The sequence below is a fragment of the Lithobates pipiens genome, unplaced genomic scaffold, assembly GCF_037356315.1.
Source record: "Lithobates pipiens isolate NorthernLeopardFrog02 unplaced genomic scaffold, aLitPip1_a1.2 Scaffold_16, whole genome shotgun sequence".
Classification (NCBI taxonomy): Eukaryota; Metazoa; Chordata; class Amphibia; order Anura; family Ranidae; genus Lithobates; species Lithobates pipiens.
In genome coordinates this window covers 52,514,006-52,530,706 of record NW_027507748.1, presented here as the reverse complement: position 1 = coordinate 52,530,706, position 16,701 = coordinate 52,514,006, and the positions used below count along the sequence as shown (strand labels likewise).

At 39.1% G+C, this 16,701-nt stretch overlaps 1 protein-coding gene across 5 annotated transcripts in view; it reads right to left on the bottom strand.

The window, feature by feature from the left end:
- Positions 1–2,722: 2,722 nt before the first annotated feature.
- Positions 2,723–16,701, bottom strand: part of KCNJ15 (potassium inwardly rectifying channel subfamily J member 15) — a 136,725-nt gene continuing 122,746 nt past the window's right edge. For all 5 annotated transcript variants that reach the window (XM_077479904.1, XM_077479901.1, XM_077479903.1 and 2 more), the window contains exon 2: positions 2,723–4,132. In XM_077479904.1, coding sequence (XP_077336030.1) covers positions 2,989–4,113 — 1,125 coding nt within the window. In that variant the 5' untranslated portion in view covers positions 4,114–4,132 and the 3' untranslated portion in view covers positions 2,723–2,988. The remainder of the gene's footprint in view (positions 4,133–16,701) is intronic.

The following is a 16,701-nucleotide window of genomic DNA, read 5'->3' as shown; positions in this document are numbered from 1 at the left end:
TTTTTGCAACAGTTTTTGTTTTGGAAAAGAAGGTTTGAACCATGAAAATAAAAGTTGACTAGAAAACGTACCACTAATGCCACTTTTGCTGGACAGCTTGGTCTGTTACAGGAAACAAAAAATCAAAAAATAATGGATCTACTGGCAGGATCAACAAGTCGTAAAACTATGAAAAACAAAAGCTGCAGTGTTAATGTTGGCGACAGACTGCATTTTATATATATATATATATATATATATATATATATATATATACCCACACACATATATACACACACACACACACATACATATATATATATATATATATATATATATATATATATATATATATATATATATATATATATATATGTGTTATTTTATTTCTGTTACACTTTGAATTATAATAAAATAAAAAAAAACTCCGGATTGCTTTAAGAAGCCATGAAACTTTCTGTTGAGAAAATGTAGCTAATCTGCACTAATTAATTATATCTCTTTTGTAGGGGTTGATTTACTAAAGGCAAATGTACTCTGCAAATGCAGTTGCTCCAGAGATTAGTAAATGAGGGAAAACTTTACTTTGCAAAGAATACCCAATCGCATGCAAGGAAAATAGAAAAACGGCATTATTGCTTGCATGCGATTGGATGATAAAAGTCAGCAGAGCTTCTGCTCATTTGCTCTGGAGCAACTGCACTTGCAGAGTGCACAGTCTATTTGCCTTTAGTAAATCAACCCCTGAGCTCCCTACCTCTCAACCTTATATTATATGAAACTGACCCAACTGTATACATCTCCAGAAGTCTAGGACAGGTTACTTGGCAATTCTAACAGCTGGAGAAACCCGAATTAGATCCTCCAAAATGTCTCGGAAATTGAGACTGTCCCGTCAGGATCAAACCATTGATCATCAAAGGTGTGAGCATAGCCCATCATTACCCCCTCAGCAACATACCACTGTAGTCATTATTTCTATTTTATTTGTACCCAGTGTTTTTGGTGGATATACAGGGCAAGTAACGTCTGCATATATTTCAAAAAGATGCTGATAAATGCAAACTTAAAAAAAAAAAAAAGTTTTCAAAAAAAAAAAAAGATGCTAATGAAGAAAACTGAAAAGGGAAAAAAAATTTTCTTTCTATATGAATTAAAAATGTAAAAAAATAAAATAAATATAACACAACCTCTGTTAACTCTTAATGGCTCATGTTGGTAATTTTCAACCCCCAAAATGACTCACTATACTTTTCAATAAATGTTTCCATACTGCATTCATTGCTATGGAGTTTGAGTTTGCCCTATATATATGTATACATCAAATATTGTATGAGCTAAAATAGACATTGGGGTTGATTTACTAAAGGCAAATAGACGGTGCGCTCTGTCAATGCAATTGCACTAATTTTCCCCAGTGCTTAAGCCTAGTACACATGGGGGGTTATTTACAAAAGGCAAATCCAATGCAAGCGCACTTGGAAGTTCAGTCGCTGTAAATCTAAGGGGTAGATCTGAAATTAGTGGAAGCTCTGCTGATTTTATCATCCAATCATGTGCAAGTTAAAATGCTGTTTTTTATTTTCCTTGCATGTCCCCCTCGGATCTGCAGCCACTGCACTTTCAGTGCACTTTCAGTGCACTTTCAAGTGCGCTTGCAGTACAAATTGGATTTGCCTTTAGTAAATTACCCCCCATGGGCCGAATGTTGGGTGACATCGGCCAGTTCAGTAGAAACCGTCCGACATTCGGCCCCTGTGTACAGGGCCGTTTTTAAGGCAGGGCAAAAGGGGCAGCTGCCCTGGGCCCAGTCATTGTTGTGGGGCCCAAAGCAGCTGCCTCATATTTGCCAACTATCCCGGTTTAAATTCCCTGGCCCCTTGAGGTTTTAGTCCTGTGCTGTGTTCCAATATCTCAGTGTGAAGTGCTGCTACTAAGGCTGCCCAGCTCTTCCCCATTGTTGTGTACAGATGACTCACCTGCAGACCCTGTGTTTACATGTCAATTACCAGCATTCGTATGTAAATAGCAGCAGCATTCATACGTAAATAGCGGCAGCCGGCGGCATTGATATGTATGTCATGCCCCCCTGAGGTCATATCCACAGTAATCTCTAGCAACCAATCAACAATCAGAAAGCATGTGCTGTAACCACTAGCAACTAATCAGTGAGCCATAATGTGTGATGTAACCTCTAGCAACCAGTCAGTGAGCGGTAATGATACACTGTAACCTCTGGCAACCAACCACAATAGCTGCCTGATCTGATTCAGTAAATGATTTTGAGTCTATCTGCTATTTATTGTATGTCTCAGAGCAGGCGGAGAGCAAAACTGCATGGGGGGGCCCCAAGAAAAGTTCTGCCCAGGGTCCAATCAATATTAAAGATGGCCCTGCCTGTGTACTGCAGTTGGTCTGACAGAAGCCATCCATTCACTTTGTAAAGAATACCCAATCAGGTGCAAGAAAAATAAAATATAAACAGCATTTTTACTTGCATATGATTGTATGATGGAAAGCCGCAGAGCTTCACCACATTCTCTAAGCTCTGAGGAAAATGAGTGCAACTACACTTGCAAAGTGCACAGTCTATTTGCCTTTGGTAAATCAATCCCATTATTTTACAAAACATTGTAGATTTTTTTTTTTTTTTTATCAGTGTATTTGTTCTACTGCCTCATGACGGCTACTCTATTATTTTTTCACCATGTCAGTAATGTCAGTAAGTGATTACAAGAAAAAATTACAGTGATTTGGTTTTATGGTCTCTGAGTTCACAGTTCAGTGCTTACATCAACTGTTTTTCCCAGTATGGCACTTAAGAAGGAGATACATCAATAACTGGATAGAACAGCAAGATAAATAAATTATCCATAACAAGTGGTTTGCAGTCACTGGTGGTTGATCTGAGTGTTTAGTAGTAAGTAGCTTTTTAGGAGCAGGTATAACCAGTTCCCAAAGTCAACAAAACGCAAGATATTGTCCGTGCTACAACTTGTAGCAAAATAGTCAAACATCACTCTGCAAAATGAGCAAAGATTGATTCTGTCTGTTTTGTAATTCTTGCCGTCTGTATTCTTCTTCTAATCGTTGTTTCTCCGTATTTGTGTAGAACGTGGTTTGTATTTCACTTTTTCTGATTTGATCAAAGTTGCTGAAATCTGCAACATATTTTCCCTGCTGGGACAAAGAGACAACAGGAACAAATTCGAAGCCCCAGTAGATCTCATCTGGCAGATAAGATGTTCTGCTTTGGCACACTGTGCTGGTAGATTCCACTGTGGCGTTAAGAAGAACGACAAGTTCAAAGCATTTTGTTTTAATGTTCCCAGCAGTAAGATCATGCAGCGGGCTATTTTCATCCAACACGTGATAAAACATTAACGGCAGAATCAAAAAGGGGCTTTCTGAAGAAGAGTCTACATGGAAGCTCATGTTGTCTTGCTTTAGCAAGATCTTCTCCCCTTCTTTGGTCTCATAGGTATGGAGTAATTTACCGTAGAGTTGGCATTGTATCAGCAAGCTTTTTCTCATGTTGGCCACCTGTACTACCAAACACATCTTTCCATTGTGTTTTGTGATAACGGCCTTGTTGCTGAATTTAATGGTTTCAGCCCTTTTTTTAGGTCTAGCAATTTTGGCAAGGAATGTACCAGTGATGAAAATTTCTATTAAAGTTGTTAAGACCAGTTGGGCCACCAGTAAGAGGATAGCGACAGGGCACTCTTCAGTAATGTAGCGGAACCCATAACCAATTGTGGTCTGCGACTCCAGAGAAAACAGAAAGGCACCAGTAAAGGAATCAACATTCGCTACACATGGAGTATGGTTGGTAGCTGGGTCAATGTGGACATCTCCATGTACTAATGCTATCACGAAATATATGATTCCAAAAAAGCACCATGTCAGGAAGAAGGTGGCCGCAAACAAGGTCAGCTTGTACCTCCATTTCATGTCAATAACAGTGGTCCACAAGTCCTGGAGGTATAGAAGAAAGACACCCTCCACTTTGTCAATCTTGACATTGCTATGTCCACTCTTAGATATCACCCTTGGCCTCTCAGGCTTCACTTCATTATTAATCACATCTTGAACCAGTGGGCAGCCCGGTAAATCAGAGTCAATGGTATCCATAATCGTCTCTGGAAGAGCACTAAAGAAGAGAAGAAAGAGAAATGGTAAGTCCCAAACACGTTACCTTATAGCTGGGATTCAATGAACAAGCATATATTTTTCTACTTGTCTAATTGTATGAACAGTAAAACCTAATTACAGCATTGTGCTTACAAAGACATTATTACTAACATTAAGATTATGTAAGAGTTCCAAAGAATGCCAAAAGGTTCTCCTCCTATACTAATCCTAATTTCTAGTGTAGGATTTAAACACACCTATCTAAGTTATGGTTCCCAAAGTAGTCAATGTTGACCCCAAGAACTGAAGGTTCTATCCCAGGGATTATAAAATGGCTTGGGCTCAGTAAGTGATTGGGGGTGAATAGGTCATCAGTAGATGATACAATGTCAGTTAGGCTCAATTAATATTTTGAAACCTCTGTAGAACTTTATATCAGTCCCTAGTCCTGAGGGTGAGATGGCTTGAATTGAATTGTCTCTATAGACAACTATAGAAGTTGTTACTGGCTGTGTTTACCAGTATGCTATGATTGCAATCCTCCCACTTCAATGAACGATATGCTGTATATATGTGTTCACTCCTCTTTAGGCCCATACACATGATCAGAGTTTTTGACAACAAACATGCAAATTAGCTGTTTTTTAGGCAACATCCGACTGTGTGTACGCTCCATCGGACAAACTTTTTCAATTTTCATTGGACTTTTGTTGGCTGTGCGAACGGACAAATTTTTCTACAACATAAATCCGATTGAAGCAAAGTCTGATCGTTTGTACAGAAAACCATCGGACTTTACAAACACCCATGCTCAGAACCAATTCAAAAGATCAGACAATAATACAGAAGTTGACCAAAGGTGGCGGTAAAAAGCAGAAAAAACATGTGATTTGGTGAAAGTTGGCTGAAAAAGTCAGATCGTGTGTATGCTTAACAAGTTCACAGGCAACGCCCTTTGTACAGAAATCCACGGGAAAGTTTGTACAAAGTCCGATCATGTGTATGAGGCTTTACTGAGATCACCCCAGCCATTTCAAATGCTGTTTTAGAGCCAGTGAGCGCACCTAAAACAATAGCAGTAGTGCCAATAAATGTATTGCTGTGCATTTACTATGAATTTAGCATTTTAACATTGGTAAACAGCTATTGATGCCAAGAGTAAGTCTTGAATGTATTCACATTCAATATGATTCATGTTCATAGTACTACTATTTAAAGTAGTATTTATGAAAATATTTATAAATAAATAATATTTATTATTTAAATAATATTTATTTATAAATATTTGGGGGTACATGAACAGTCTGAAACTTCACAAAGGGGGCTGATAAGCTTACGAGTTTGGAGGCACCCGATCTAAACACTTACCGGTCCACCAATAGAGCAACTTTTTCCCAGATTTAGGATTCATATTCTACCCATTCCATCTATTGCGATGATGTAAAATGAGAGTAATCATCAGGTAGCTTGCTACCATAGAATCCTATTATTAGACTCCTGACTATTATCAAATGTCACAATCTTGTAATTACATAAATCAACATTATTGTGCAATTCACCCAAAGAAACTAAAATGTAAGTTTTGTTCAAAACATATTAACCTCCCTGGCGGTATGATTATTTCGGATTTTAGGTGCTAAAAGCGGTACAATTATTTTGCATGAAAATTTGGCGTTTTATATTGTAGTCCTGTAATTCTTAGGAATAACTCTCTTAAATCTGTTCAAACCAGAGTCTAGCAGACATCCCAGGTATAATAAAGTTTGAAAAATGAAATCATAAATTATAATATAATAAATAACTATAAATAATTGTACCAAATAATAATATAACAATAATAAAAATTATTCAATAATGTAATCAAATCAAGAACACTGAAATTTGCTCAGTTGCAGAATTGTGACTGTCATTACTTTTCAATATTTGATGACGGATCTCCCCACAAATCGCTGTCGCTTAATTCTGTGAGTGATTCTAATTTATTATCGCTGTTTTCTAGCTGGTCTAAAATCATTTTTGGTGTAAAGGGACAGTTTTGGTTGCTATGGACAATCTCCAGTTTCCAGGCATAAATAACAGTTTTTATAATATAAAACTGCATGCAGGACACTGGACAGACCACTAGGGACAACGGGGATGTGAAATATTTACATACAGCAATGTAATCTGTAAGATTACATTATACTGTATGTATAGTGAGTGTTTCACTTTTTGAATTTGGCGCCGATCTCCGTCCCCGTGCGTCGCAACGCTCGCAGGGAACGGAGCTCGGCTCCGTGATGGATCGAGCGAGACACGGCTCGCTCGTACAGCGGGGAGACAACGCTGGATCCGAGGGAGAAGGTAAGTAAACCTCCTCCTGGATCCAGCGATGCAGTCCCGAGTCTGGCTCGGGGTTACCGCTAATGGTACAAAAATTCCACCCCGAGCCAGACTCGGGAAGACCGTCAGGGGGGTTAAAGGACTATAGGTCCAAATCTCAAAGCAAATCCAACAAAATAGGAAACTTTAATTTCAAGTCACAGCCTTGTTTCTTTTATCCCACTTAAACATAGCAATTGGCAAAACTACGAGTTTACATTTCCCTAAACTTTTGATGAAAATCAGCCAAACCGTCCTCTCCAATCCTCCCAAGACCTCCTGCTCTCTAGCTCCCCTCTCTCCTCCTCCCATGATCGTCTCCAGGACTTCACCAGAGCCTCTCCCATCCTCTGGAACACACTACTCCAATCTTTCTGGTTATCTCCAACTCTGTCCACTTTTAGGCAAACCCTGAAAACTCATCTCTTCGGGGAGGTCTATCCTGCCTCCAGCTAACAATCACATCTTCTACTTTTGTTTCACCAGCCCTTCCCTCTTAGATTGTAAGCTCGCAGGAGCAGGGCCCTTCTAACCATCTTGTATTGAATTGTATTGTTGCTTTATTGTCTCCCTTTATACTATAAAATGCTGCACAAACTGTTGGTGCTATATAAAATAATTATAATTCATTTTCAAATATCCATAAGCTGTTCTTGTCCCTAAAAACAACTCTTCCTAAGTATAAATTTAGATTTTTTTTTTTTACAGAAACAAAAAATACAGCAATAAATTAAATAAAAGTAATAGTAATACACAAATACACAAATAATGATCAAATTCTCAAAAAAAAAAAGAAAACAAAATAAAACACTCCTGGTTTTTATGGAAACTCTTTAACTATCCTTGACCTGTTCTTGTATCTAAAAACAGCCCTTCATTAGCTTCATTTTAATAACTTTTTTTTTTCACAGAAAGAAAAAAAACTGCAAAAAAAGTAAAATAAAAATATGAAGTGACAATACACAAATACAGGTGGTCCCCGGGTTACAAACAAGATAGGGTCTGCAAGTTTGTTCTTAAGTTGAGTTGTTCTTAAGTTTGTAAGTCAGAACAGGTACATTTACAATGTAGCTCCACCCCGAAAAACTATTTTTAAGCTTTTTGGATAGCATAGGGAAGGGTTATCACCTCTGTAATGTTGGTTTTGCTGTCTCTGCTCCTGTTCAGAAGATTTCACCTCACTTTCTGTCACAATGACAATTGGATTTAGAAAATTTAGTGTTGTGAAAACAAGGATTGGTGATAAGACATCAGTGGAGACATCTTTTTCCCATGATAACTCTTATGCCTCGTATGCATGGTCGGACTTTCCGACGCCAAATGTGCGATCGGAGCTTGTTGTCGGAAATTCCGACCATGTGTAGGCTCCATTGGACAGTTTCCATCGGAATTTCCATCGCACAAAATTTGAGATCTGGTTCTCAAATTTTCAGACAACAAAATCCATTTGTGTAAATTCCGATCATGTGTACACAAGTTCCACGCATGCTGGGAATCAAGCAGAAGAGCCGCACTGGCTATAGAACTTCATTTTTCTCGGCTCGTCGTACGTGTTGTACTTTACCGCATTCTTGACGTTTGGAAATTCCAACAACTTTGTGAGACCGTGTGTATGCAAGACAAGTTTGAGCCAACATCCGTCGGAAAAAACCCAATGGATTTTGTTGTCGGAATGTGCGTTTGTGTGTACGTAGCAATACAGGAGTGATTTCCTCTCACTTCCTGTTCTCTCCCACAGTAAGTTAGTAGGAATCGTTTGTAAGTCGGATGGTTGTAACTGGGGGACTGCATCTAATGATCAAATATCCAAAAAATAAAACTTAAAATAAAAACACTGAGTATACCCTGCCACATTTGCCTCAACGGTAAAATCTGTTATTTTGCAGTAAAATCCCTTCTCCCGTGTCTTCTTCTAACTTTATAAAAAACATTGTCCAGCATTGTTTTATTCACTCAGTATGAATGGTTGAGGACACAGGTACAAGATATCAAGTACATAATGAAGAATGAAAGCTGATACAATCAATCAACAGTTTTGAGCATCGTACAATCTTTTTTCGAGCGCATGGAAATGTGGAGTGCAGTACATTTCTATGCGCTGGAGAAACATTGTAGCATGCTTTACAAATAGAAAGTCAATGCACATTCAGTGGAAAAAAGTTGTTTATCAATGTTTTTCAGTGACACAGTATAGCCAGATGTGACGTATTATCTCACATGGTTTCTTTAATTTGTGTTCTTGTATGAGCCGGTTTTGTCAGGGTCAGTAGAAAAACAGGTATTTATGGTAATGTGGAGTACGTTCAGTGTTACCTTAAGGGAAGATTCATGTTGAAGCCAGGTACAGAACTGATTACTTAAAACAGATTGCAATTACAATCACTAAATCACAAATGGAAGAAAATATTTTTTTCTACTCTCATTAAAAAGTATATATATATATATATATATATATATATATATATATATATATATATATATATATATATATATATATAAAATTCCTCTCGTACCAAATTGTAATGTAACTGTAATGTCTGCCCTCATGTTGTAAAGTGCTGAGCAAACTGTTGGCACTATATAAAACCTGTGTAATAATAATAATATCTATCTATCTATCTATCTATATTATATATAGATGGATAGATAAATATATATATATATAATATATATATATATATATATATATATATATATATATATATATATATATATATATATATAGACATATACACATATACAGTAAAACCTTGGATTGTGAGCTTGATTCGTTCCGGAAACATGCTTACATGCTTGTAATCCTAAATCCTAAGCACTTGTATATCAAAGTGAATTTCCCCATAAGACATAATGAAAACAGATGATTCATTCAACAACCATTTATTTATAGGTCCTTCAGCTTATAGTCCATATGAAAAGATTATAGCTATGTGATAGGCTGTGTAACCATAAAATCCACAAGGGGATTAGAAGCGAAATCCTTCAGGAGCTACAGAGTATAACATAGAAGAGAGGCGCCTCTAAGTGTAGCAATATGGTTGCATTGAATGAAGGTCCAACATTTAGCAACTCACATGGTTGATGATTAAAAGAGGCGCATCTATGTATGCAGGAATCAGGGATAGAGCTGTCCACATAGACCGTCCTCTGCACTGTCTGATCTCACCGCTGTCAGTCTGCAATCGTGACCGGGAAGACTACCCTGAAAGCGAGGTTTGAATCGCTCGTGAAGTGCAGAGTGGAAGGGATGACATCTATGACGGTGTGGAGGATGGTCTATGTGGACAGATTTACTGTGGATGGCTGCATACTTAGATGTTGCTGTTTTAATCATCAACCACGTGAGCTGCTAAATGTTGTACCTTCATTAAATGTAACCATATCGCTACACTTAGAGGCACCTCTCTTCTCTTTTATACTCAGTTGTGACATGACGCTACTTTTATATCAAGTCAAAATTTATTAAACCTTTTAGCTCGTTCTGCAAAATGCTCTCAAACCAAGGTTTTACTGTAATATTATATATATACACACACACACACACACACACACACACACACACACACACACACACACACACACACATATACACACACACACACACACACACATACATACACACACACACACACACACACATACATACACATATATATATATATATATATATACACACACATATATATACATATATATATATACCGTATTTTCCGGCGTATAAGACGACCTTTTACACTTAAAAAAACTGGGCAAAAAGGAGGGGTCGTCTTACACGCCGGGTCCGCTGCTGGGATGCCTTCTGGATGTCCGGTAATACTGTATGTAGCTTTGGCTACATACAGTATATACCGCTGAGCCAATCCCAGTGAGCGATGTATTCAAATGAATACAGAGCCTGCTCGGATTGGAGTAACAATCTCTGCCAATCCGAGCAGGCTACACACAGTAGCCTGCTCGGATTGGCTTTGAGAGTCAGAGAGACGCGGGCTGATGATGTTACAGCCTCTGCCAATCCAAGCAGGCTTTGTATTCATTAATAGAATACTTTGCTCGCCGTGATTGGCTCCAGCACCAGCAAGAAGGAAGAAGGAACACACACACACTATATATCTTTTATTTTTTTAAAGGAAAAAATTATACTTTTATATTTTTAAAACTAATGAGCAGGGCCCTCTGATTCCTCCTGTGTTAAATTGTATTGTAACTGTACTGTCTGCCTTCATGTTGTTGAGTGCTGCCCAAACTGTTGTCGCTATATAAATCCTGTATTTTAATTATAATAATATCCCATATCAATATTTGACATTTCTACATGCAATCAGCAGGTGGAGCCGTATGCAATGGCAGCAGCCCTGTAAGGAGCCTTTTCACAGCTGTTTTACTAAATATAGACCTGAATAACAGTTACAAATTGTTTCTAAAATGAAGACTTCAACACATACAAAAAATATAAAATAAAACATACGATTTTATATTTATTTTACATAAAATATAAAAATAATACTATTTTATAATCGTATAACTAAAAGTAAAAATAATAAAAAAATAACCAATAAACATTATTATTTCAAATGAAGGCTCATGAGGAGGGCCATATGTGTCATTCCTTTATGCCCTTGAGGCCAACTGTTCACGCAGAGCTGCTGTATTATAAAACAACGTCAGCCTTTAATACAGAAACAGTAAGTCAATCTGTATAGGTTTGCTTTGAGCTGGTTAGCTTTTGTCAGTATGAGATTGGAAAATGTGACTTTAATAGAGCACATGGTGAGTAGCAATTGGAAGACAGCCAAAAAAGAAACTGAAACGTATATTGCTAACTTACAGAGAAGTCTGGAAGATATTTAAATTTTTTTTCTAAGCACAAACCTAAAAGAAAAAGAGGGACTTATTCTGAGATGATATTGAGATGCATTTAATAAAACGATATTGCAAACATGTTTCAGTGGCATGCTACTAGCCTTCACCAAATTAACATGATTAAACATATAATAAAATGATGTCATTGCATATTAAAAAAAATAGTCAACATATGGTCAAAAATGTTGGAAAAGAACAACAGCATGTAATGTAAAATTGTTAATAAACTGACAATACTGAAGGTATTATACCTATCTATGCAGCAGGTGGCGCTGTAGTATTATACTGCATATACTGCATAGTTCATATTTTCTATGATATAGCATATCTATCTAAGTACATGTACTTGTATCTTCCTGTTCATGTTTCTCCATGCTGTAAGACATGTAATATATTTCTCCATAAAAGTAAAGCTATTTGCTGTATCCAAGAAGCTTCCAAAGCATGATTTTAATACTTAGATAATAAAAAACAGATGCTTTGCTCTATAGATATAATTGCCATTTCATGCAACTAGACCTAAAATATTCCAAAGTGCTTTGCAGATAACATTGAACCATTTACATTAGCCCCTGCCTACGTATAGCTTACAATCTAATTTACCTACAGCAGTCACAGATTTATACACTTGCCACGCTTTTTTGGTTGGAACCCAATTTCAATACCATTATGTTTTATAATTAATTTCATGTTATTTAATTCATCATAATTTTATGTTTACTATTGTGGTCACTGGAAGGCACCTTGGCAATCTTACAGTGCAAATAGCAATCCACGTTAAATTAAACATGCACTAAACCATATCCTTATTTTCCAAATATAATCCATAAACATCTAATAATTAATGCCCTGTGATCTATCCTTCATGATTTTTTCCTGAACCTCTCCTTTTCCCTCCCACTTCTGTTTATTTGAAATAAGCAGCGCATGTTAGTCACGGTCCTGTCCACTGCTTTATGCACTTTTTCTAATGGAGAATAATTCACAGAAGCAGGTAGAAGTAAAAAAATGACTTAGGACAAACACAGATAGTGTAAGAAACAGAACTCAGGCTGGCTACACTAAAACGCTAAAGACTAGGGAGTAGTGCCACACCCGATTAAAAAAAAACCTTGTAGTGGGCCTTCGCCCTAGTTATGTCTAATGCCCTGTACACGCGGTCGGAAATTCCGATGGAAAAGGTGAGATTGCATTATATTGTCGGAAAATCCGATCGTGTGTGCGCTCTATCAGATTAAAATTTGAGAGCAGGACCTCAAATTTTCCAGCAACAAAATCAGATCGGACTTCTTCCGATCGTTTGAAGAGAATTCCGATTGGACAAAGTGCCACGCATGCTCAGATCAAATTACGAGACCAAAGCTATTGGCTACTAGCCGCAACGTAGTCCTGTCGCAACTAACAAACGTCATCCCATTCCGAACGATCGGCTTTTCTGACAACTTTGTCCGACCATGTGTATGCAACACCAGTTTCGGACAAAATCCATCAGATTTTTTCTGATGGATTTTGTTGTCGGAATGTCCGACCGTGTGTACGGGGGCTTAGAGGTTGCAGAAGAGACTTCCCCCCCAGTTAAGTCTAAGCCCCTGTACACACGGTCGGAGATTTCGACAACCAAATCCGTCTGATTTTGTCCGTCAGATTTTGCCCGTCGGATCTTGTCCGAAACTGTTGCATACACACGGTAGGACTAAGTTGTCGAAAAATCCGATCATTCAGAACGTGATGACGTTATTTCGTTACGATGGGACTACGTTCAGGCTAGTAGCCAAGACTATAAATTGCTACAGCTTTGATGTAGGAATTTGATCTGAGCATGCGTGGCACTTGGTCCGATCAAAATTCTCTACACATGATCGGAGTATGTCCGATCAAACCAGTTGGTCGGAAAATATTTCCAACAAGTTGGAAAATTGAGTCCGACGGATATTCCGACGGAATCAGTCCGATGCATACCACACACAGTCTGATTATCCAACAACGCGGTCCGATAGGACACATTCCGACGGATTCTCCGACCGTGTGTACAAGGGCTAAGGAGTTGCAGAAGAGGCTGCTTACAGCCAGTGGCGGCTGCTGCTCAAAATATTTGGGGGGGCACAAACAAACTTAACAATTCTGAAAAAAAATCAATTGCAGCCCCACTGTGCCCATCCAACGCAGCCACTGTGCCCATCACTTGCAGCCACTGTGCCATCAAATGCAACCACTGTGCCCATCAAACGCAGCCACTGTGCCATCAAACGCAGCCACTGTGCCCATCAAATGCAGCCACTGTGCCCATCAAATTCTGTCACTGTGCCATCAAATTCTGTCACTGTGCCATCAAATGCAGCCACTTTGCCCATCAAATGCTGCCACTGTGCCCATCAAATGCCACTGTGCCATTGAATGCTGCCACTGTGCCCATCAAATGCTGTAACTGTGCCCATCAAATGCAGCCACTGTGCCCATCAAATTCTGTCACTGTGCCATCAAATTCTGTCACTGTGCCATCAAATGCAGACACTTTGCCCATCAAATGCTGCCACTGTGCCCATCAAATGCCACTGTGCCATTGAATGCTGCCACTGTGACCCAACCCCTCCACCCGCTCACTATCTGCCTGGCACTTACCTTGTGTCAGTAGGGCAGCGGGTGACAGTGGCGAGCGGTGTCCTCCATGCCTCTCTTCCCTTCCTCTCCCCCCCGATAGGCGTCCAATCACATTGCCTGTTTCCGCAAATCAGGTGACGGGTAACAGACCCGAGCATCTGATTGGTGGAGAGGCAGTTAAGTGTTAGGAAAGCGAATATTCATTTGCTGTTCTAACACACCTGGGGGCACCTATTTTGAAGCCTGTTAGAGCCTATGGCTCTGATCAGGTGCTTCAAAAACAACCCCTGTCACTTTAATTAAGGCACCTGGCTCCCAAAAAGGTGCTGAGCGCCTGAATAGAGGGTGGCAGCAGCAGCCATGGATAGATTCATGCTATGCATGAATCTATCCATTGATCACAGAGGGGGTGGCTGGAGATAGGGGGGCGGTGCCCGTGCGTCCTTATGGATGCACAGCCACTGCTCCAACGCTCTTCACCTTACCCCAAGGGTGCAATCTGTGGGTGGTGCCTCTGTGTCATCAAGTATAGTGCTGGTTCTTTTAACCCTGTATTGTATGTGGTGGGGGTGACTGTGGCCTGGAGCAGCTTACAGAGGAGGATACAGCCAACCAATCGAGGAAGTCTGCTGGAGCTGGAAATCAGGTAAGTAATACAGCCTCTTCTGGAACCCTCGAAAACGTAGAGCATTTAACCCATGCAGTGTCGGGAGACCCCACTGCAAGCATTTTTATTTTATTTTTTGTTCCCCGAATTAGTATTTGAGACAGGATCCTTACATATGTAACAAAAATAACATATAGAAAAAAAAAACCAAAAATGTAAAGAAAAAAACAAAAAAAAAATGTAGAGAAAAAAAAAACAATGTAACAAATGTAGAAAAATAAAACGCAATCCTGTTTTACTGACAGTTCTTTACAAAACAAATCATTCTTTTTATGAGAGTTTAGTAGCAGGGTTGCGTAGCTGTCATGACTGCAGATCGCTATGACATAATCTGTGTTGGCAGCTGCAGTATCCCCCATCATGACCGGGATTTGCAGAAATTACTACTCTCACTTTTCTCTTGCAGATGTTGTGTTTAACCTACCAGGGCGGAACAGCAGCCCGAGTTCATACATCCCAAAATACACATGACAAGAGTCAAAGATTTCCATTGTTGAACTAGGATTTAAGCACCATCTGCAGCCGTTCACTTATTAAGCGCTGCTCCAGAATGAATTCAAATTTCTGCTACTCTTTGTTTCACTGTGGTTTTCCATTGGTTTCCAGCAATTAATGGAAGGACAACTGAAAGCTGTATGGGCATCTTTTCTGTAAGGCCGCGTACACACGCGGGGACTGTTCGCCCAACTTTGTTCGTCAAACAGTTTGAGCGGACAGTCCGCTCAAAATTAGCATGGACGGACTTGGCCACACACGACGAACAAACAGTCCGCTGAAACTTGCGCGATGACGTGAACGGCACGTACGACGGGACTAGAAATACGACGTCCTATACACTGCAATGCAACCTTCGGCGTGTAAATCCTTTCTGAGCATGCGCGGAACTTAGTTTGGCGAACAAGCCTACACACGGGCGGACTGTCCGCTCAAACCAAGTTTCAGCGGACAGTTTTACGGAATTTCCGAAAAACTTTGTTCGTCAGACTGTCCGCTGAAACTGTTGAGCGAACAGTCCCCGCGTGTGTACGCGGCCTAATGTGTTAATAAAAGCGGAACTCTAGGAAAATAAAATGCTCTCTTGCAGAGGGGCGGCCCCTCCACCAATTAGGTATAGGAAGGCAAACAAAGCAGACACACAATCCACTGCTAGACATGGGCGCCGTCAATAAATTTGTTTCGTTCTGTTCCGTTACGGTTCGTATTAAAATTAATTCGTACTTCGTATTTCGTGTCCGAAATTCAATTTCAATTCGTACGAAATACGAATTGTCGTTAGGTTCGTTAACTTATATGAACGTTTGTTACGATGAATTTAAAGGCAAATATATACCTCAATATGACAGTCGATGCTGATGGAAGTTTGGTTTTTATCCGAAATACGAAATTCCGTTGAAGAATTTCCTATCCGAAATACAAATTTTCATTAGATGAGGGGCTCCCACCATCCCTGTGCTGTGCTGACGTCCTCCTGGGGATTCGTAAACAAAAGTTCGTATTTCGTACAAAATTCGGACGCATGGCAATTCGTATTTCGGATCCTCCCGAACATACGAATTTAGGGAAATTCGTACAAATTTGAGATTCATACGAAACGATTAACACATGTCTATCCATTGCTGGACCAATTGGAATTGCTCTGATCCATCCCAGAAGCACTATGGAAGCACAGGGAAAAAATACCAGGGCTTTCAAATCTCCATTTCACTGTAGACTTGTGCGGATCCTTTCGTTCTGAATGAATATTTAGACACAAATTTTTCGTTATACAGAGATTCGAATATCCAAATTACAATATAAAATAATCTTACCGAATGCTCCAAATAACGAAACTAAATTCGCCTGAATTTCAGAAATTCGGACTGAAATTCGCATCGAATTTTACATTGAACTCCAGTCGAATTCTAGCTACGCATATTGCTGAAATCAAAGCAACACAGTACCATTTCAAAATAATACTGTTTTTATTAAGCCGGAGGTGATTTAAAGAGTCGTCGTAATCATTTGAGGAAGATTTTTCTTGTGTTCGTTCACTTTCCTGCATTTGAATCCAAAACAAATATACATTTTTTTTGTTTTTGACCGATTCGAAAATGTAGCGATTT